A 22,352-nucleotide genomic window follows, 5' to 3' on the forward strand; every position below is an offset into this window, starting at 1 on the left:
ACACAGTACTCCAGATGAGGCCTCACCAATGTCGAATAGAGGGGAACGATCACGTCCCTCGATCTGCTGGCTACGCCCCTACTTATACATCCCAAAATGCCATTGGCCTTCTTGGCAACAAGGGCACACTGCTGACTCATATCCAGCTTCTCATCCACTGTAACCCCTAGGTCCTTTTCCGCAGAACTGCTGCCTAGCCATTCGGTCCCTAGTCTGTAGCTGTGCATTGGGTTCTTCCGTCCTAAGTGCAGGACCCTGCACTTATCCTTATTGAACCTCATCAGGTTTCTTTTGGCCCAATCCTCCAATTTGTCTAGGTCCCTCTGTATCCTATCTCTGCCCTCCAGCGTATCTACCACTCCTCCCAGTTTAGTATCATCCGCAAATTTGCTGAGAGTGCAATCCACACCATCCTCCAGATCATTTATGAAGATATTGAACAAAACCGGCCCCAGGACCGACCCCTGGGGCACTCCACTTGACACCGGCTGCCAACTAGACATGGAGCCATTTATCACTACCCGTTGAGCCCGACAATCTAGCCAACTTTCTACCCACCTTATAGTACATTCATCCAGCCCATACTTCTTTAACTTGCTGACAAGAATACTGTGGGAGACCATGTCAACAGCTTTGCTAAAGTCAAGAAACAATACATCCACTGCTTTCCCTTCATCCACAGAATCAGTAATCTCATCATAGAAGGCGATTAGATTAGTCAGGCATGACCTTCCCTTGGTGAATCCATGCTGACTGTTCCTGATCACTTTCCTCTCGTGTAAGTGCTTCAGGATTGATTCCTTGAGGACGTGCTCCATGATTTTTCTGGGGACTGAGGTGAGGCTGACTGGCCTGTAGTTCCCAGGATCCTCCTCCTTCCCTTTTTTAAAGATTGGCACTACGTTAGCCTTTTTCCAGTCATCTGGGACTTCCCCCGTTCGCCACGAGTTTTCAAAGATAATGGCCAATGGCTCTGCAATCACATCCGCCAATTCCTTTAGCTGGGGGTGTACAATCATGTATACCACTTACTGTATATCTTCATGGTACCCAATTCAATCAAATTGTACAGTCACATTTCTGCCTTTGACTCTAATGAAAGGGGACCACAAATCAGCTGTTGATCTCTTTATGTCCTCGATTTGGCTATCAACTGCAAGTCCATAATTTTTATCTTGGGCTCAGCTGTATTTCCCCCTTCCTGGGGCAGTCCTTTTCATGGTGCCATAGTCTGCAATGAGATAACCTGCACATAGAAGGCCCAAATCTCTACGTAAACAGTTTTATGCTGTTGTAATTCACTGACTTCAGGCAAGTTATTCCTGATTGACACTGGTCTCTGTGAGAGTAGCACCAGACCTTCTCTACCTTCAAGACTGAAATTTCCATATAAGTTGCTTATCAATGACAAGAAAGCTGAATTTGGCGATTTTCCCAGACACCCACTGCAATGTCTTGAATAAGAACAAGAAGTCACTCTTAACTTCATGACCCACATTCTGTCCTCAATAACATTGCTATAACAGTGCAGAAATTGCCCTGGTATCTCCATATTCTTCCCCACAGAAGTATTTTTATTTTATACAGATTATAACAACCAGGTCAGATACAAAGAATAGTACTAGTATGCAGGAGAATTTTCCTGCAAAGCTGTTGTCATTTACATCATTTTGCAGGCTTGTAATGACTATTCATTGACCTGGGCATCACAGGAAGAAAGGTGAAACACTGGGAATATGTTTTAATAATGGCAACTTTAGTAACACATCTGGGAAACTATCCTTCAGTAATTCATCCAGTGAAAGTCCACCAGTGACCACCACCACACTTTTAACCTGCTCCCAGTACTGTTGCTGGGACCCTAAGGTGCTCTCCTCATCACAAACGTTGAGGGTGTGGAGAAAATCTCCCTACCAGATAGTGGGAGACCCAGTCTTCTTCCTCATCTTCTTTAAGGGACACTCTTCACTAATACTAATTCCAAGTCCGATTTATTAGGATCCCTCTATTGAACAAGTACCTGCAGTGGACATTTGTCAGATAGTGACAACATGAGCACCCTACAACCTACCCTGTCCGCCAGCTCCCTGAGCTGCTGAGAGGAAGCCAAGTCCTACAAACCACCCAGGCCAATCTAGCAGTGATGGGAAAATTCTTTCCCAGCACCCAAAAGGTGACTAGTGTAATGCCCATAGCAAGGTCACTGAAAATCAGACTACCTCTACTGCTTAAGGAATAGCTGATCTAGCTTTCAGCTAGGTTAAGATAGACAAATTAAAATACGGCCCAGCAAATGCATGTTACATAATCAGGTGAAGAGCTGACTGTTGGAAAGTGGGAAACAAACAAAATTTCAGTCTCAGCTCTCTTCTGGCTCTTTGTGAAAGATAGATATGGAAAAGGTCTAAGGAAGCTAACTAAATTTACATGACCCAATTACATATTTTTAAAAAATGGGTTCAGACATATGTTCTGATACCAACCAGTTAACATATGTTAGAAAGAGAGTATTATTGAATTGTTATAGAAGTTTTCCAAACATTTTAGCAATCTTGATACAGTAAAATATAAGACAAGGTTTTACTGATATGCAGTGTAATTTATACTTGATCTTCATTACAATATTTTGTTTTCTTTGTTACTTGAAAAAGTGATTTAAAAACATTTTTCAGATTGACATTTGAGTGTTCTATTACTCCCCAGTACCTTCTGCAACTGCTCTTTCTTACAACACTATTTTCGTGTCAAGGGAGGACCTAGGAGCTACTGGAGGGCTCGTTTCTAACCCTGTGAGCAATCTTGTTAAAAAGTGATGCAACTAGCTACCTACCCCAAGAGTCTGAACTAATTATCTTTCTCTTCTCTAGCATTGAGTGAGGTCTCCTGTTTGGCAGCCCACTGCCATCACACCAGCAAACCTGAACTAATTTAATGCAATAATAGAAAAGGATCTTGTGATTTAAACTACTAATTCAACAGCCCATTCATAAAGATAGCTATCACTTTTCCATCTGTCAACCACTTTGCATTATCGTTATAATACATAATTAAAGCGTTATTCTTCATATTTCCTGTATCTTTTCTTCTTTTTTCATTTTTTTGACATCTCATTTCACAGGCAGTCCAGAAAAGTGGAAAGATATAACAGCCAAAAACAGACTAGGAAAGACTCCGCATCTGAAACAGAAAGGTAGGATTGATGCTACAATATGCAGCAACCTTCTCTCTGAGTCAAATTGATTCCAGTGCACCTGCTGCTACTTTAAATGCCACCTGTAAAACACTAAATTTATAAAATTACTAACACAAATTCATGCTGCCTTAGTTTAAAGTACTGATGAGTTCACATCTGTGTTACAAAATTGTCATTGCCTGGTATGTTGGCCTCATATGTGTTATGTCATAGTATAGAAGTTTTCTGGCTTTCTTTCTTTATGGATAAACCCATAGGCCAAGATCAAAAGTCGCTTTTGTGTAAATTTAATGATTCAAATCCTTCACCCGTTAAGTCCTGGAAGTTTTGGCACTGGATCTCTAGGATCAGGATTTGGATCAAAAAGTATAATATGTTGAAGCAGTGAAAGATTGCTTTGTTATTGTACTTCACCACTGATATTTCTTCCTGGTTTCTTACATTTTAAAAATAATTTTGACAATGAGACAAATCTATGTACAAAAAGTGAAGGTAACAATAAATAATTGCAAAAGAGATGATCTTAATATTACATAAAAGTTGCACAATTGAAGTTGCAAAAATTAAAGAATTGCCGCACTCAAATAGCAATGTTATTATGGACATGCTGTACATCCTTTATTTTCTAAGGTATCCATTTCACCTTGTAATTAGAAATATATTAAAAGACATATATAGAAAATACTACAATTTGCAATTATACAATGTTTTAATATTGCTGCTGGAACTTTAACTTTTGCTTTTATTGAGTTTTACTGTGCATTTATTGTGATTTTAACTTTCACCTTTGATGCTATAATAATATAGGAGTTTTGCACCCAGGTTCTTCATTTTAGCAAAAAATGGAAAGGAAAAGAAATATATGTGCTTAATAATGATAGTATTCTACTGGTTCCGGTTAGGTTTAAGTGCACATGATGAGATGAGATAGTGAAAAAGGGGTAAGATATCACTGTTGCTGGAGACAGATTTCTGTAAGGCTGGGTCAGCTAGATAGCAGTACCCCTATTTACACTATGAGAGGTGAATAGCTGCATTGAAAAAAAGATAGAAATTTAATTTTGTTTTCAAACAAAAAGCTTATAATTTGTATAATGTAGTAAAAATTGCAGACAGATTGCAGATTCCACTGAATCTTTAATTCCCCACCCCCTGCCCCGATGCCTATGATTTTCTATGCTTAGTCTAAAGGGAGGAGGTTTTTTGCTTTTTTTATTGTTTAATTTTATTTTGTATTTTGTTTTAATTTTCCTGTTCCAGTAGCAGCTCCTGTGCCAGCACAGGCACAGATAATATGCATTGTAAATGATATCGTGGCCCTAATTAAGTCAATGGGAGTTTTCGCATTAATTTCAGTGAGGCCAGGATTTAACACTATGTTTTGAAAAAGGTTCAGTGCATTATTATGCCGTGCTAAAAAACTTAATGGATGCCACTGTGCCTACTCAGAACTTGCTTATATGCTTATAAGTTGAGTTTTGGTTTTCCCCTGAAGATAGACAAATCATACGACCCTTAGTGAATAGGATGGCCTTGCTAAATTTCAAATTTCAGTCATTTTTGCTGTAGCCTTGTGCTTTATATGTTTGTGCTTTAAAAGAGGGTATTTATATATTTTTACAATGGGAAAAATGTGTGTCATGTATTGTAAGAAAGAAAAAGAATTTTGCCCATGCTTTTTTTAAAAAAAAAAAAAACAGCAACCTTCAAGTGGAGAGTAAGTACAGAAATTAGTAGTGATAGCTATCATTTCCCATGGCTCTCGATGGGACTGAAGCCAGATTGTCCTCAGGGAAGATGGCCATCTCTTATGATGTATGGTTAAGAAACTGACAGAAAACTGGGAGAAAAGACACTGTGGGAGAAATGATGGAGACTTAGGTTATGGGGGGAATAAAGGGTGCCAGAGAGGAAGGAGAGCAAAGGAAAGGGAAGGATACTATGCAGAGTGAGCAAATGACCATAGGAGCCATGTCGGGGAGAAGACAATCTAAGGGAGCATGGAGAGGGGGATGTGAGTGGTCAAGGAGGTGTAATGGGAGTAAAGAGAGATAGGATGTACCTAAGGGAATGGGGTGGAGATAGAATGACTTTTGCTGTCACCACAGGGAATTGGACAGGGCAAATGAACTCCCTCTCTGCACTAGCCATTGGGAAGGCCTGTATTTCTGTGTGTGTATTTAAGGGTGATTTTGAACCTGAAATGATCATACACAGATTGAGCGTGGGCCTCTTCCTTCTAAAGGATCAAAAATCATAACACAAAACAACCTCCTCTCCTGCCGCCCCCACCCTGCAACTGATTTTAAAACATCTAATGATTTGTATGCTAATCTCATGATTGGGGGGGGTCTGACTCATGATTTTTGATCACTTGGGATTTGCAACTGTTTCAGCTGGAGAGAAACTATTTTGCAGAGAATTTTGCTGGATGTCTGAAAGCTACAAATGTAAGCTTATAAAATGCACTCTGCTTTTGCATTCTAAGAATGAACACACTTGTAATTTATATTACATTAAGATATAGAGTATTCTATGTCTACAACAAGCTATTTTTCTCCCAATAAGGAATTAACCTACATCTGAGATCCAAACTTTACTGACCCCTTTAAAGTTTTGATAGCACTTGCACAAAACACAGGAAACATAAAATGCTTACACATTTAGTTAGTCTTCTTTTATGTTATTCTGAGAAATTTGAGACTGGATACATCTGTGACATATATAATAGCTTTGCACTGATTTATATATACAGGATTTAATGGATTTATAGCTTGGTACTGCAGTGTCATGTGTGTGGCCTCTCTTGTGTTAAAATCCCTTCCAATTATCCAGTAGTCAGTCTCCTTATAGTGACAACAATCACCACTTAAAATGTCTGAGTGCTATTTTTTAGTAATGTGGCATTTGTTATTAGGGAAGGTCAGGAAGATTATAAAAACCACTCTGGAGCTCTTAAAATATTTCTTTACCTTTTAAAAAGCATCCATGTCACTAAGTATTCCTTTACTTCCTAGTTGAAGATAGACAGTTCCTCTTTCTCATAATGCCCCAGGAGAGGGAACCTGGGCTGCAGAAACAGCAGCAGCCCAGGGAATGGTGAAATCTGCCTCTCCCTTTTGCTTCTTAATGGTGCATCATGTCATTATAGGGAATCTGTCACCTGCTCTATGGTGTATTTATCTGCTTTTAGCGAAATAATCAACTAATTTAGATATTCAATATAAAGATGTCTACACAGGACTGAGTGCTCTGATTTATTACTTCATCATATGCTTAATACCACAACAGTACCATCAGGTAGCTTGGTTAATATGCTAGATAATTCATGCTCGTCCAATAGCAAATACTGCACTAGACCAGTCCTCCTCGAGGCATCCTCTTTTCTCCACCACAAGAGAACCAGGCTGGGGAATTCCAGAGGATTATCTTCAAATCAGCTCAGCCTGCCTGCCCCCACCACAGTTCAGGCAGCCAGCACCAACACAGTCTCCTAATTTCCATCATGATTGACACCAAGATCTGTAGCTGGGATAGAAATAGTTTCTTCAGGGCCAACCGTTTTCTGTCAGAAGGTCAATTACAATTGCTCAGACCTTGCTGGTCTAAAAGTTGCATAAAAAAGACAAAGTAAAGATTGAGTGAAAGCAAGAGGCACTTATTGTCCAAATTGCACTCTACCAAGTATTCCCATTAATCAGCAATTGTAACAGGATGTCCAAAATCCTACCTCCTACAGCATTCTGCATAACCACCCTTTGACATTTTATACATGGCTTAATTCCTGTGTGTATTAGGGTATCTCAACAGATCAGCACCTGATGAAACATCGGTCAGCTGTGTTATAGTAGTTGACAGGGATTAAAGGTTTTCTTGCTAATGCTATTCAGTGCTTCATTTGTGCCAAGGCTTGCCAGAGCTGAGCCCCAGTACCTCTGGGCTTGCTGCGTCAGTTATGAAAGTAAAAAAATTGCTTGAGCCCCAGCACCTCATTGCTTGAGCCCCAGCACCTTGTTCGTTACAAATTAAGCACTGATGCCATTAGATAACTTCTAGGCTAGTCTCCAAGGTCAGATGCAGTAAAATAGTTTAAGAGCCAGGCAGCATGCTGGGAATGACAAAAAGTTCCATTATCCTCAGCACCATCATGAGTGCCCCTCACAATCCTGACTGGGATTGAATCCACTTCTGTTTCAAATGTCTGAAACCTCTCTCTAACCATAAATGAAATAGGAGATTGGTAATATAGTTGTTGGTACAAAAGACAAAATAAGCTTTAAGAGAGATGCTAAATGCCACAAAAAACAACAAACTAAATGCTTTGCCCATGAGGGCTTTGGAGTTTACGGGCTAAGGTATCCTTTGCAAAAAGTAGTACATGTTCACGTAATAAAATACTATTATAATTCATAAACATAAGGAGACTAAATTAAGGTTGCACAGAGGAAGCACTCAAAAGTTTTCCTAACTTTTGAGTGCTTGGCTTTGTAACCTTAACAGTATTCTTTTAATGTGGTTTTTAAGCGTGTGATTTCTTATATTTTTTAAAAAAGCACACTGAAAAAAAGATAAATTCCATCATGTAGCGCCATATTGACACCCACAGGGGTCAGCAGCAGGATTGGAACCTTTAGATCCACTGCTCAAACCTTCATCTCTTGTGCTAATGGAGTAATTGATAGCAATAGTGGGTTGTCTGCCCCTGCAAGAGACGGGGGATGGGACACATTACTAGTAGGTTTTATAAATATTTGCTGATATCAGAGCAATAGTGAAACTCAGGAATTTTGTGTTCCATTCCAGGCTCTAGAGGGAAAAGTGCTATGGTGGGTGCAGACTCTTCCCCAAGTGTGACCTCTCCTGCCCCATCCCTTCCAGCTTGTCCAAGTCCTTCTTTTCTGCACCCCTGTTGCAAAGGCACTAGAGCATCTCAAAGGTTTCCAGTACTTTTAACATTGTCAGACCAATTTATTTTTCCCTAGCCTTATTCTCAGAAATGGCTAACATATTTTGTCTGAAATTTTCAAAAAAATATCGAGGCAGTCACCTGGCATGGAAGATTTCACCTGAAGTGATAGAAGTTGGCCAAGTTATAAGCAACTGAAAACAAAGTCATATAATGGAAAGTATCTGGAAGCCTTAATAATAATAATAATAGTTTATTATTTATATTATTGAAGCACCTAGGAGCCTCAGTAGGTCCCATTGCAATGTACAAACATGTGCTTTCAAATTAAGTATAAGATGAGAGAAAACAGAGGGATACCGACAAATTCGGGATTACGAGGAAATAATGACCTATTATCGTCTAAGACAGACAGACACAGAGTGGGGGAAGGGGTATAACATACAAGCAGAGTGATCAATGTGATGGCAGCAAATGGGATACTAGTTCCACAATTATTTTTTTGCGGGGAGAGGGTTATTTAGGAGGGGAGCAGCTAAATGTAAAGAAAGGGGAAGGAATTGGTAAGGAGGGCAGAAAAGGGAACAGCAGGAGGGACAGATGCAGAATGAAGCTGAAGGGAAGGGATGGTGAGAAGGGAGGAGAGAGGGAGGGTTGGAACAAACAGCCAATCGGAACAGGGCAGAGAAAATCATAGTGTATTCTACAGTGGTGACTGGAATGTCCAGAGGTCCAAAAGTCCCTGCTCCCCCCGGTGGAGTTTCTGTCTCCTGATTGAGGTGTTATTAGAGGAGGTTTGGGAACAAATTGATAAATTAAACAGTAATAAGTCATCAGGACCAGATGCTATTCATCCAAGAGTTCTGAAGGAACTGAAATGTGAAACTGCAGAACGACTAACTGTGGTATGTAACTAACCATTTAAATCAGCTTCTGTGCCAGGTGACTGGAGCATAGCTAATGTGACTCCAATTTTTTAAAAAGGCTCCAGAGGTGAGCCCAGCAATTACAGGGGGTGAGCCTAACTTCGGTACTAGGCAAATTGGTTGAAACTCTAGTAAAGAACACAATTTGTTGGGGGAAGATTCAGCATGTTTTTTGTAAAGGGAAATCATGCCTCACCGATCTACTAGAATTCTTTGAACGGGTCAACAAGCATGTGGACATGGGTGATCCAGTGGATATAGTGTACTTAGGTTTTCAGAAAGCCTTTGACAAGATCCCTCACTAAAGGTTCTTAAGCAAAGTAAGCTGTTATGGGATAAGATGGAAGGTCCTCTCCTGGATCAGTAACTGGTTAAAAGATAGGAAACAAAGGGCAGAAATAAATGGTCAGATTTCAGAATGGAGAGAAGTAAATAGCGGTGTCCGCAGGGGTCTGTAGTCCTATTTAACATATTCATAAATGATCTGGAAAAAAGGGTAAACAGTGAAGTGGCAAAATTTGCAGATGATACAAAACTACTCAAGATAGTTAAGTCTAAAGCAGACTGTGAAGAGTTACAAAGGGATTTAATAAAACTGGGTGATTGGGCAACAAAATGGCAGATGAAATTCAATGTTGATAAATGCAAAGTAATGCACACTGGAAAACATAATCCCAACTATACATATAAAATGATGGGATCTAAATTAGCTGTTACCACTCAATAAAGAAATCTTGGAGTCATTGTGGATAGTTCTCTGAAAACATCCAGTCAATGTGCAGCAGCAGTCAAAACAGTGAACAGAATGTTGGGAATCATTAAGAAAGAGATAGATAATAAGACAAAACATATCATATTGCCTCTATATAAATCCATGGTCCGCCCACATCTTGAATACTGCGTGCAGATGTGGTCACCCCATCTCAAAAAAAGATATATTGGAATTGGAAAAGGTTCAGAAAAGGGCAACAAAAATGATTAGGGGTGTGGAATGGCTTCTGTATGAGGAGAGATTAATAAGACTGTGACTTTTCAGCTTGGAAAAGAGACGACTAAGGGGGAATATGATTGAGGTCTATAAAACCATGATTGGTGTGGAGAAAGTAAATAAGGAAGTGTCATTTACTTCTCATAACTCAAGAACTAGGGGTCACCAAATGAAATTAATAGGCAGCAGGTTTAAAACAAACAAAAGGAAGTATTTTTTTTTACACAATGCACAGTCAGTCTGTGGAACTCTTTGTCAGAGGATGTTGTTAAGGGTTCAAAAAAGAACTAGATAAATTAATGAACAATAGGTCCATCAGTGGCTATTAGCCAGGATAGGCAGGGATGGTGTCCCTAGCCTCTATTTGCCAGAAGCTGGGAATGGGTGACAAGGAATGGATCACTTGTCAGAAGATAGGATAATGGGCTAGATGGACCATTGGTCTGATCTTATGTTCTTATATCTGGCTCCTCTCTGCAGCCCACATGGTGGGAGAGAGGAAAGGTACTGCATGGGTTCACAGTGTGAGGGTCTCCCCAGCTCAGTTTTGGGTCCAGCAGGGTACTGGGGGGGAAGAGTGGCCCTGGCAGGGCCTCATTTTACTCCCTGCCTTACGGTGCAGCAATCTGCTTTAGCTGCTTCTGCTTCTACCAGATAGAGTCTCTGGCTAGAAATGCACAACTCAGTCATCCAAATAACCTTAGCTCTGGCCTGTTGTTCCATCATGCAATAAGCATCTGATTATGATTAATGTGTTATTGTAGCTGTGTTGATGCCAGTATATTAGAGAAACAAGGTGGGTAAGGTAATATATTTTGTTAGACCAACTTCTGCTGGTGAGAGACAAGCTTTCAAGCTTACACAGAGCTCTTTTTCAGGTGTGGGCAAGGTACTCAGAGTGTCACAGCTAAATACAAGTTGGAACAGGTTGTTTAGCATAAGTAGTTAATTCGTATTGTAAGAGACCATTCAAGGTGAAGTGGCCAGTTAATACTAAGCTCATCATCAGAACCAAGCTCCCCACAGACCAGAACCCACCAACTCAAAGTGGCACCAGACCCTGCCAGAACAACAGATGCAAAACCTGTAGATATGTCTCCACAGCAATGACAGTCAATACTTACTGACAACACACCTTTCAAGATCTACACATGCCTATCACAACACGTGGTATACCTCATCTAGTGCACTAAATGCCCCAGTAACAGCTATGTCGGTGAAATGAGACAATCACTATACTCTTGAATGAACTCACTGAAAAATGATAAAACGCCATAGCACCCATTCACAAAGCTATCACTCCATATCTGACCTCTCAGTACTTAGCCTAAAAGGAAACCTGCAAAACCTTCATGAGCCTAGGAACTTAAATTCATAACTTAAATTCATCACTATAAATCATGAACTCAATAAACTCACTGGATTTATGGCTTATTTCAACAACCTGAAACCCACTAACTCCCCTTTTTTGTCCAATAACGGCAGTAGTGATAATTGGCCACTTCACCTTGGTCTCTTTCACTAACAGCAAGTGGTCCAATAAAAGATACTATCTTACCCATCATGTCTCTTTGATTATGACTCAAGCATTTTAGTGTGTTTGGACCCATATTAGATTGAACTGATTTTTAAAGACACATTATGGGTTTTTTCCCCCCCTCAAGATGACAATAAAAGACATAATTAAAGACGGCTGCCAGCTTCCATTTTACTTAATGGGATGGAGGCCACTGGCTACCCTCAGTTAACAAAATGGGCATGGTCCCCTATTGTTCCCAGTGGAAATAAAGCCAAGCTGCCCTCCGTAAAGGTGGTAGCCCTCTATGATTTACAGAGGTGAAGATGAACAAGTGAATGGAGGCCGTGGCCATCTTTACAGTGGGTACTCAGCTACTTAAAGGACTGATTTTTAATTAAGTTTACCTCATACATTCTCAGAAAATTCATTCTATACCCCAGATCAGGTGCTGTAATTTTGGGGAGGATATACTTTATTTTTCATACTTAATGAAGAAGCAGAATACTTTCTTTAAGTGCAACTCAAGTTAACTGTGGTTGGAGTTGTAACAGGGCTGCCATGAAATATATTGTTTCTCTAGAGGTGGCCCTAAAGCCAAACTATAAGTAACATAGTATAGTACATTTTGGAACTACATAAATAATAGCAAAAAATTCTAGTCCTAAAAAGATTATTAGGATATAGGGTTCCACCAGAAATAAAAGGGAAACAGGTAAGTGGGTATTGGGAGTGGGCAGGTACATGGGCAGTCCTTTGCTTACATTGGGATTTTTAACTTATGAATGGGTGCCTGCAGCTGTAGTTTAGAAATCTAAAAAAATAAACAAACCAATAAAATATTGTAAACAGAAGTAGTGAGAAGACTCAATTCAAAAGTGTCCTAAACAACAATGCATTTTATGGACTGTCACACAGTTGTGAAAAGCAGAAAAGAATTAAAAAGTCACAATTTGTTAATTTAATTTAAAAGTTTATTTTATTCGCTTACTTACTCATATTAGTTCAGGTGATTATATTTAACTTTACATTGTTGTACTGAGGCCACTAATAAACTGTACTGCATTTTTACTTTAATACAGTTTTCGTTATTAATCCTGCAGAATTGTATCTCTAATTTAGACCCCAGTTCAGCAAGATACTTCAGCACATATCTAATTTTAAGCACATGAGTTGTCCCCAAGAGGCTAGCTAGTGAGATTATACATGTGCTTAGGTACCTTACTGAACTGGGGCCTTCATGAGAATTCAGGTAAAATTTTAACACCAATAAAAATGTGCATTTTGAAAACGTGTACTGTGGTTAAAAGTAGGCTTTGATTTTTTTTCTGTAGTGCTGGTACTTCAGAGTATTTTCCAGATGTGCATTAGTCTTCATTTGCTATGGTTAAAGTAACTGAAGATGAAGCTAATATTTTTCGCCAACCAGCTGTTAAATTCAATGCAATTTATGAACTACAGGTTTACATGACATAGGTATCTGAAGTGAGGGTTTTTCTGTTTATCATTTTGAAAACAGAGTTGTAGGTTGAATTAATAATTTTTTCAGAGTCTGAAAATGTGAGCATGTGTCTTATTAAACAGGCTTTCGGTTGCTTTCACTGGTGGAGGGATGCATGGGGAAGCTTATGTGGAGCTAATGACTGAACAATTTCTTTTTGGCCCTAATGTTTTAGGGTTCTGCTACCATGTCTTTCTAGAAGGGGACTTCCAACCCCAAGAACAACTGAGCAGCCAGTCATTAGGGGAAAACATCACACTCGCTCAAGGTCGAGTGAGCATTCTAGTATCAGACCATTATGCTCTGTACATCATCTAGTTCCAGGAGGGTCGGCGCCACCTTCTCCACTTCTGACAAGGTTCCTATTAAATGTACAGCACAGCATTCATGTCCTACCTCCCAGATGTCACTGTGGTGTTGTACTTTCCCGAGTATATACGGTGCATTCACTCTTTCCAGCACGGTACTATAATCCTTTCTCCATGGTACTTACACTTCTCCCATATCCTCTACTCCGTCTATCTTCACTGTCTAGATGGTGCTTTTGACTGTTGAATTATATAATTATGGAACATGAGAGTTAAAATTTGACTGTTTTGTCCTTCCATTGTTTTGTTTATGTACTCATATGAAAACATGCAAAATATTTCATTTTGAAAATGTGCTGTAAATAACACACAAACAATTTCCACACAATTAACTCTTGCTTTACAGCAGCAAGTTAAGAGAAAGTCATTTGGCCTATGAAATGCTAAAGGTCACCATCTGTAATTTGTTTAATTTGTATTAATGTTTTTCAGATAATAGCAAAATTTGAGAAATTATGTGTAACTTTAATATATTAGATAAATGTAACATATTTAGAAAATATAATACTGTACCTGGCAATGAAGTTTAACAATTAGGCCTTGTCAGTAATCAAGCTTTTTCTCATCTATGTATTTTAGCTATAGTGTTCCAGGTTACCAACAATGGCCTTAGGAATTTTATATGTAAATTTACTTGAATTTCACAGATATCTGGTGTGTTAATCTGCTAAACTCATTGTGTCTAAAAGAAGCCAACCTATTTAGAAATTATGCTAGTTAAGTTCATCTTTCCACACAGTCAAAACAAATGAATTTAGAATATCTACTTGGGTAAGAGTATTAAAGTTCTGTGGAACTGCTCTAAGAATTTACACCTATTACCAAATACACACACTACAAAAATTAACAGAAGCGATGCCAATAAACAACTACACTTCAAAAGAAATGCTCAGAAAAGCCACTTTACCTCTAACATTAGATACTTGCAACTTAATTGTCTGTTGCCCTGCACCATGTTAAGTTTGACACTAATGAAAACTGAGTATAAAATGCTACCAATCAGAATGGTAGTATTTTACACCCCTTTGCATTGGTGGAAATGACTATACAAGGTGGGAGACAATGGTGAACCAGGCCCTTAGACTCCTGTCTGCCATTTGCAGTTCCTGTCTAGAAACATTGAATAATTTGGAGCTTGAAAATATTTTTCCTGAGTTGAAGACAGTTAGAGAAACTAAAGATGAAGCACTGTTAACTCTCCAGGCATTGAGGACTGTATGAATAGGACAGTATGGCATACATGCAATTTCTGCATCTTCCATATACGCATTTTAATATAGGCATTATCTTTACCACTCAAAATGTATTGATTCAGATTTTATTTGGATTATTTTATTTTATCTTCATTCCATCTGCAGAATACACCAACAAGGAAGTCCAACTCAGTCACCTCCTGCAGACACATCATTCAGCAGTCGTAGGGGAAGACAGCTTCCGCAAGTTCCAGTAAGAAGCAGCAGTGTAGAGCAAGGTATCAAATAATGAGTTTATCATAATTCAGAATCTTGGATTTCCTTCCTTACCTTATTTTACTTTGTCTTTGATAACAAAATGTTCAGTGCTTTATTTATTTCTACCCACAAAGGAAGATATTTGAATGAAAGAATAATGATAGATTGGAAAGTATTGTAGAATTTGATTGGTTGATTGTTCTATAGTCTCCTGGCTTGGCTTGGTTTGGTTTTTGCTGTGTACCTTAAAATTTCTATTGCAAACATTCCATTATCTTAGTGCATACCGACCCATGACCACAGATTTAGTTAGTGTTCAGGTCACAGAGCTCAGTGATGTTACTTCTAATACCACCTTGCTCATGTTCTGTTAAGTTGGACTTGTTGGGTGAGATTAACTGTTGTGCTTTGCTGACAGAAACTGATGAAAGTCAGATAATGTCAATCTCTTTTTTGTTCCCTGAGTCAGATAAAGGCCTACTGAACAGAGTGAAACCACCTAACATTAAAAATGTGAAAGCATGGGTCATGAACTGGTGCATGTTTAAGGGAACAGGTGGTCAAGCAAAGAGAACTTTTCCTTGTTGAACAGTGCAAAGTTGAGCTAGGTTGCTGTGAGAGGTACTGTATCCAAACAGATCAAACAAGTGTTAACATGAGTGTTTCCTTTCCCATCAACATACTGCGGCTTGAGTGTTGGTTACTATATTAAAACAAAATGGATTTTAAATATGATTTAATTTCATCCTGGGAAATATGTGTAATTCAGTTTTCTCTATTATTCAAGCAACTCTGTCAGTGCATTGACTACATCTGACAATTCAAAACTCAAATTACCAATACTGCAGATCTTTCTACTAAGCAGAAACTAATGCATGTAAGAATTTCTAATGTTTGTACTTCCTGCGTTTCCTGAAATATTGTCAGACACCTCCCAAAGCAGACAGTGTTGTTCGCTTTGTCTTCTTTACCAAGCTAGGTGTACCCTATACTTCTTTGCATGATAATGAATTAGTTGACTGGTTACATGAGCTTTATGGATGTGAGCCATCCTAAAAGTATCATTATAGTACACACTCACTGACACATGAAAATGTTTTCCTCTTCACTATATTTATTTATTGTGAATATTCAATATACTTTACTGAGTTTGACTGGTGGATTTGACTAACTCTGAATTTTATATTCAGTTCTTCTAATTATATCTCTGTAACAATGAAGGACTCTCTTCATTGTAAACTGGTGGTGAACTACATGTGCAGCTTAAATTTTTATGTTGCCCAGTGTATCTCTAAGTTCGGAGCTATATAAGAATGAAAGTATGATATGATTTCATACATTCTGTACATCATAATTCTTATGTGATTCCTGCATTTGACACAGTACATGGAAAGGATATACCTGATCTATCACTTTTATTTTGACTAAGTATTTTTCTCTAGTGGATATTCACTTATTATCATTATCACTAAATAATGTGTAAGAAATAACATTCTAATTTAAATTATGTTGACAGAAATTTTAAATGAATGCAGAACCTTGTATGAACTGTGAGACTGAAAGGAGGGAGATTGCAGTTACATAGCTAACAAGAAAAAGTTAAACAATCAAAACTGAAGCTAAAATTAGCATATGTTCAGAGGATTATTGATATTACAAGCACATATGAAGTGGAGTATTGATATTTCAAGCTGTGAATACTTATTTTTAATATTTACACTGGTGATTTATCCTCTTGCGTCATACGTATGCAAGGGTTAGCACATCCGTTACTCTTGCTATTACTCTAGGATTGTATGTTATATCCTTCATGTCAGTGAACTGACAATGTGGCTGGAGGCTGAAGAGAAGAATTCTTCCTTTACATACTGATTTTCTTTTCGTTGTGTGATTGGGTTGCCATTTTATTAAAGACATCTTTTCCCATTTTTTTCCTCTGTTTAACTTATGATTGTGGTTGAGAGCGAGTAGGTACCTCTTTGCAAACACACATGAAAAATGTTACTGTTTAAATGTTGTTGGGTTAAATACAGACATGATTACATATAAATTTCTCTGACACACAACTCGATGAAATGTAGGCCATAAAACAAAATACTTGCTTTAATTCATTGGATCAAATTCTGCCACCTGGTACAGCTGTCCAACCCAACCCACATCAAGCCAATTTCAGTATAAAATGGAGTAACTAAGAGTACAATTTGGACCTAATTTAGGGTTTAATCCAAAACCTATTGAAGTCAGTGGAAGATTTCCTATTAACTTTAATTAGTATTGGATAGGTCCATAATGACTTCAATTCACAGTCAGCAGGGCTACATGAATGTGGATGGTGGCAGGATCAAATGCAATCTGTTAATGTTGGGGGAGCTGCATTTCTGGGTTCAATATTCTTTGCATTTCCTTCAGTTGTAAATAAAGCTGTGTAGTGTTGGGAAACACTGGCATCCTGCATTGAAAGAGAATACTGTATGCTATGATATGAGTTTATGGCAGGTCATGTTAATTCTCCTGAACTAAGAGGGGTGAATACAAATGGTTTTACTGTTAAATCCATTTTGCAGACTATAATAACCATTGTAGAAAGGTTATAGCAATATATATCTACTGTAAGTGATATAATTCATTATGATTTTGCATAGTCAGAAGACATACCAGCCTTCAGTAAACAAATTTTAGTATTGTGTAAAGCTCTTGATGTCAGAGAGGGGAATGGATATTGGAATGAGAGGTTGGTGGCAGTTTTCTTTTTTGTCTTGACAAATAATGTTATTGTGGAGCTGTTTCTTCTGTAGTAAATTATGACATCCATGCTAATACCTCTTTTACAGGATTTACACAGTATCTCAGAAATTCAGTATTGGTCATCATTAAGTTAGGACTGAAAAAAAAAGTACCGGGTAGTTCTGATTTATTGCCCTTATCAGACAATGACTGTTAAGTTAACACTCCCGGAAGCAGTTTCAATTTGAAGCTGATGGAAAGCCAACTTTTGAGCAAGTTTGTCAGTTTAGAAATGCCCATAACAGTAGAAATACTACATAGAAAATCCTATTGAAGAAACCTCAGAGTAAAGGATGGTGACAATCCCATTGCATCATAGAGGCAGGGTGATACCTGTGGTCAGGTACAGAGGAGTTCACAGAACACAATTTTACAGGTAAGGGGAAAATTCCAGTGTAAGATATCTTTTTGTTCTGAAAACTCCAAAATGGCATAATTTAAAAAAAAAAAATTTGGGGGGCCTTTAGTTCTAAATGGGGATCAGTGGCTTCATGTATTTTTTTTAAATTATCTACCAAGTTGTTTATTTAGAAGAGCTATAAGACATGCAATAGTATTTTTCAACCCATTGCAGTATGTAAAAATTTTAGCACTTGGACTCAAGGCTATGGACTTCTCTCAAGCAACAGAAATTTGAGTGAAAGTCATGATAATAATTGAGTCAAGTGTGTATATCTGTGCATTGAAATGCAAATATGGACCTTGATATGCAACTATGCCAGCTGTATCATGGCAAAGATTTCCAGACTCCCGTGATCGCATGGATCTCATTGCAGGATCAAGGCCTGAGAGGTCTGCAAGTGAAAACTAGTCTCTACAGGTATCTTTACATAATTCACATTTCTAAACATCTGTAAGTATTTGCAAACAAGCTACCATGCAGTGGTCATTACCCAGACTTGTAGTATTTTGAAATATATCATTTTTCTTTCCTTGTTTTAATTGGCAATATTAAAAAAGGATATAAAAATAACATGAAGATTTTTCAACTCAGTGGTTAAATTAAGGAAATTCTAAGCCCTGGCAAAGAAGAGTGTGTGCGTTCAACTTGTCACGTTGTGCTGAGCGATTGTAAAAGGCTTGAATCACTCTGTTACTACAGTACACAATGTTTAAGTGGCAAATAAAGAGTGGAGTTTCTGCATTAACTATGAATTTCTCTACTGTTGTATCATAACTTTTTATACATTTGCATAGATTTTGTGAGAGTCTGTCTGTCGTCTTTACTCAGTCCTTTCTCTATTGATAACAAGAACTGACTTAATGGGAGTTTGACCTGAGTAAGGATTTCAGGTTGAGCCCATACATTGTTATTTTGTAACTATTCACCCTTATTGTTCAAGGAAATTTATACAAGCTGGTGTTCTACAGCAGTTTTTTCCTAAGGCCGTCGTTAGCTGAAGTAGGTTGTATTCTGACAAATGAATAACTGAGAGGCATGTGGTTAAGAAAAGGTGTGTTAGAGCTTATTGAAATTTCAGAACCAATGAGACACATGGATGATTGTGCACTAATAAATTTGTTAGTCTCTAAGGTGCCACAAGTACTCCTTTTCTTTTTACGGATACAGACTAACATGGCTGCTACTGTGAAACCTGTCACGGATGATTAAAAGGATTATTGAAAAGTAGTTTCCATAATAAATACAGACAAACCAGGTCACTGTCCCTGTCCTCACTCTCATTTGACTCTTGACAAAATGATTTATTTTTCATTTGGTTAACAACGTGGTTTCACATTGCATAGTTCTTATAATGATGCAGTGTGATATTGGATTTAATGTTTTTTTGTTTCTTTGTTGTTTTAACATTCCTGACCTGTTGAGTTGGACCAGTTTACACTTCCATAAATAAGTGAGCTGTAGCTCACGAAAGCTCATGCTCAAATAAACTGGTTAGTCTCTAAGGTGCCACAAGTACTCCTTTTCTTTTTTCTTTTTACGAATACAGACTAACACGGCTGTTACTCTGAAACCATAAATAACTTTGTGCCTGACCCTTAGAAAAATCTCCCACCGGAGAAAATCAGAACAGTGCCTGAATAAATATTGCAGAAAATGACCCTGTACTAACAGACATCTAAACCATTTGGCTTGAAATTTAGATTCAGGTAGGACAGCAGCTTTTTATCCAGAAAGTGGTTACAAAAATTGTCTCGATATCTTCCTTTAAAATCAAGATAGTTCTTTTTTATACTGCTTGAGAGAAGACTATTTTCCATGTCTGAAGTAAAACAGAGGAATGTACTTAAAGACATATGAATGAATTTTCTGACAGATGATGGTATGCAATAATCAGAAATTAATTGTATTGTATATATTTTCAAGTTAACTCTTAAATAATGACTCCATCTAACCAAGGGGCCTCTTATTTGAAAAGACTTTAATACTGGTGTTAATGTGGTATGGGTACAATTTATATAAACTAGATTGAAAAAAATTGATAAAATAGACCTATAAAGATCTTCATTGCATGAAGGAAGGACATATACTGACAAGTTATTTTCATTGTTACCTGTGGACAAACAATGATAGAATTTCATATGAAAGAATCGCAATATTGTTAAATAATAAAATTGAGTTGCAACTATAGTTCTCAGTTAGAGAATACAGAATACTGGTTTCTGCAATGTTATTGCAGCCAATGGGCATTTTGCTTGAGTAAGGGCTGCAGATTTGGACCCTCTCAGTTAATTTCTGCTCTGAAGTACACTGGTATAAATTCAGAGTAACTAAGAGCAGAGTATGAGCTTTCTAACAAGAGGCTAATAAAAGAGGATACTATTTCAGTTTTCAATTCCCACCTTTTAGCATTGTTTTTGTTTTGTCTTCATGTCCCTATTTTCATTTAAAATTGTTAGATGGCATTGCATATTCAGAGCCAGATTGTGGAACCTTTACTCACGCTGAGAGAAACTCACTCAATTGAGTAGACCCTTTGACTAAAGTCAGTGTTGCCAGCTCCCACAATTTTATTGCAAGTTTCATGGTATTTGGTGTTTTCCTTAAAGCCCTGTTTTCTCGTGTTCAGTGATTTATTCAGAATTGCAGCTTTTAATTAAAAAAATAAGTTTTTCACCCATCATTGTGGAGAAAACATGAAGTGAGTTTACCCTTGAGGCTCAGAAATCAGAAGACAAATAAACAGAATCCAAAATTTATTATTTAAAAACGTGTCTCCATTTTGGGGGGCCTGACTCATGTTTTTTGAGCACTTGGGGTTGGCACTACTACACTCAGCAGAAGAAGCAAAGACTTCACAATCTGACCATCAGTAACTTCACTGTTACTCATAGTTTTAAATAAATATTCTGCATTTATAATTTGTCATGGTTTATCATCCTGATTTTCCACATTACTTTTATGTATGCTCTGATACAGCCTATTGTATGTGCCATTGTCAAATGCAATACACTTCTTTGTCTAACTTTAAATTTGCTGATTTCTTTCTTTTGTTTCCATCATTCCATGCATTTAATTCATTGAAGAACAAGAGAATTATAACTCTTCCTCAAAAGGTAAATATTCACGTACATTTTACAAACACTTGACAACTGTGAATTTTATCTTCCTCCCCATTATTTTCCGTGTTAATACGTTTCATTCAGTCATCAATGAAAATCAACTAAAAAAGTTCCATCTCAGATATCTAGCTGTTATCTGGTTTATCCCTCTTTACAACTGGAAAATTATTTGATGTGTGATTTCAAATTTCTGATTAAAATGGTGCATAGTGTATTTAACCTGAGTCCCTTGATCTATGTGCAGTAAAGTACGTGCTACTTTGGGTAGAAAGTCAGTCCAGAGGCCCAGGTTGTACCTCTCCCCAAGGTCTGCCAGTTGGCTCTGTGCATGGTTTCCATTAATCACATAATGGCATGTGGAGGCACAGAGGAACAGCCATGGCACCATCCTGTCCTCTCCTTCAAAGTCCCTGGACAATGCTTCATAAGTCTGAGGTCAAACAGGGGGAGTGGTTGGAGAGTGGAATGGACAGAGGGATGACAAACATTATCCCTCCTTCAGATGCAGGGAGATTCTGAAGAAGGATAGTACAGTTTGGGGCTGTGTTGTATATTCTTGGCATGAGGATCACCACTGCCAGAGAAGTCCTTAGTAGCACAGCTCCTATGGAGCTATGCTGTCAGGAAGCTACCTGGGAAACACAGAGGCACCCCACATGGTTTTGGCCTGCCATGGACCCGCAATGATCAATGTTGATTCCTGTGGCTTATTCCAGGAAGGGGAAGGGGAATCATACTTTGCACCTCCCCGAGTCAGGACTATGTGGGGGCAATTCTGGCTTTTTCTGAAAGAAGGAATGATTCAAGACAAAGTCTGCTTGAGGAAACAAAGAAGAATTCAAATGAACAATATTTAACTCTGACAGTAAAACATTGCACTAAAGAAACATTAATCGCAGTGATAAACCCAAATTAGAACATCAGATTCAAGTCCTCCCAGACTCTGGAAAATTCTGATCTGAATCTAAACTTCATAGGCTGTCGCCCAACCATCAGAGATCTGATCAGACTGGATATTGGATTTGAACCAGAACAGCAAATACTATCTGCTTTGAGGAAGTTTGGGTCTTAATCTGAATCCCATCTCCAAAGTTCTAGGCCATTTTGTACTAACAGTTCAGGACACAATGCTGTGCAGCAAGTTTTTAGTCTTTTCATGGTATATATTCAACTTTTATTTTTTACCACCTGAGAAAG

General features: G+C 38.1%; 1 protein-coding gene across 41 annotated transcripts in view; it reads left to right on the forward strand.

Annotated features, from left to right (window-relative positions):
- Positions 1-22,352, forward strand: part of RIMS1 (regulating synaptic membrane exocytosis 1) — a 490,703-nt gene that overhangs the window by 346,218 nt on the left and 122,133 nt on the right. For 19 of the 41 annotated variants that reach the window (XM_074947964.1, XM_074947967.1, XM_074947968.1 and 16 more), the window contains 3 exons: positions 3,119-3,190; positions 13,206-13,388; positions 14,757-14,869. In XM_074947964.1, the coding sequence (XP_074804065.1) occupies positions 3,119-3,190; positions 13,206-13,388; positions 14,757-14,869 (368 nt within the window). The remainder of the gene's footprint in view (positions 1-3,118; positions 3,191-13,205; positions 13,389-14,756; positions 14,870-22,352) is intronic. The other 22 variants (XM_074947969.1, XM_074947975.1, XM_074947970.1 and 19 more) reach the window with 2 other exon arrangements.

Source organism: Natator depressus, chromosome 3, assembly GCF_965152275.1.
Source record: "Natator depressus isolate rNatDep1 chromosome 3, rNatDep2.hap1, whole genome shotgun sequence".
Taxonomy (NCBI): domain Eukaryota; kingdom Metazoa; phylum Chordata; order Testudines; family Cheloniidae; genus Natator; species Natator depressus.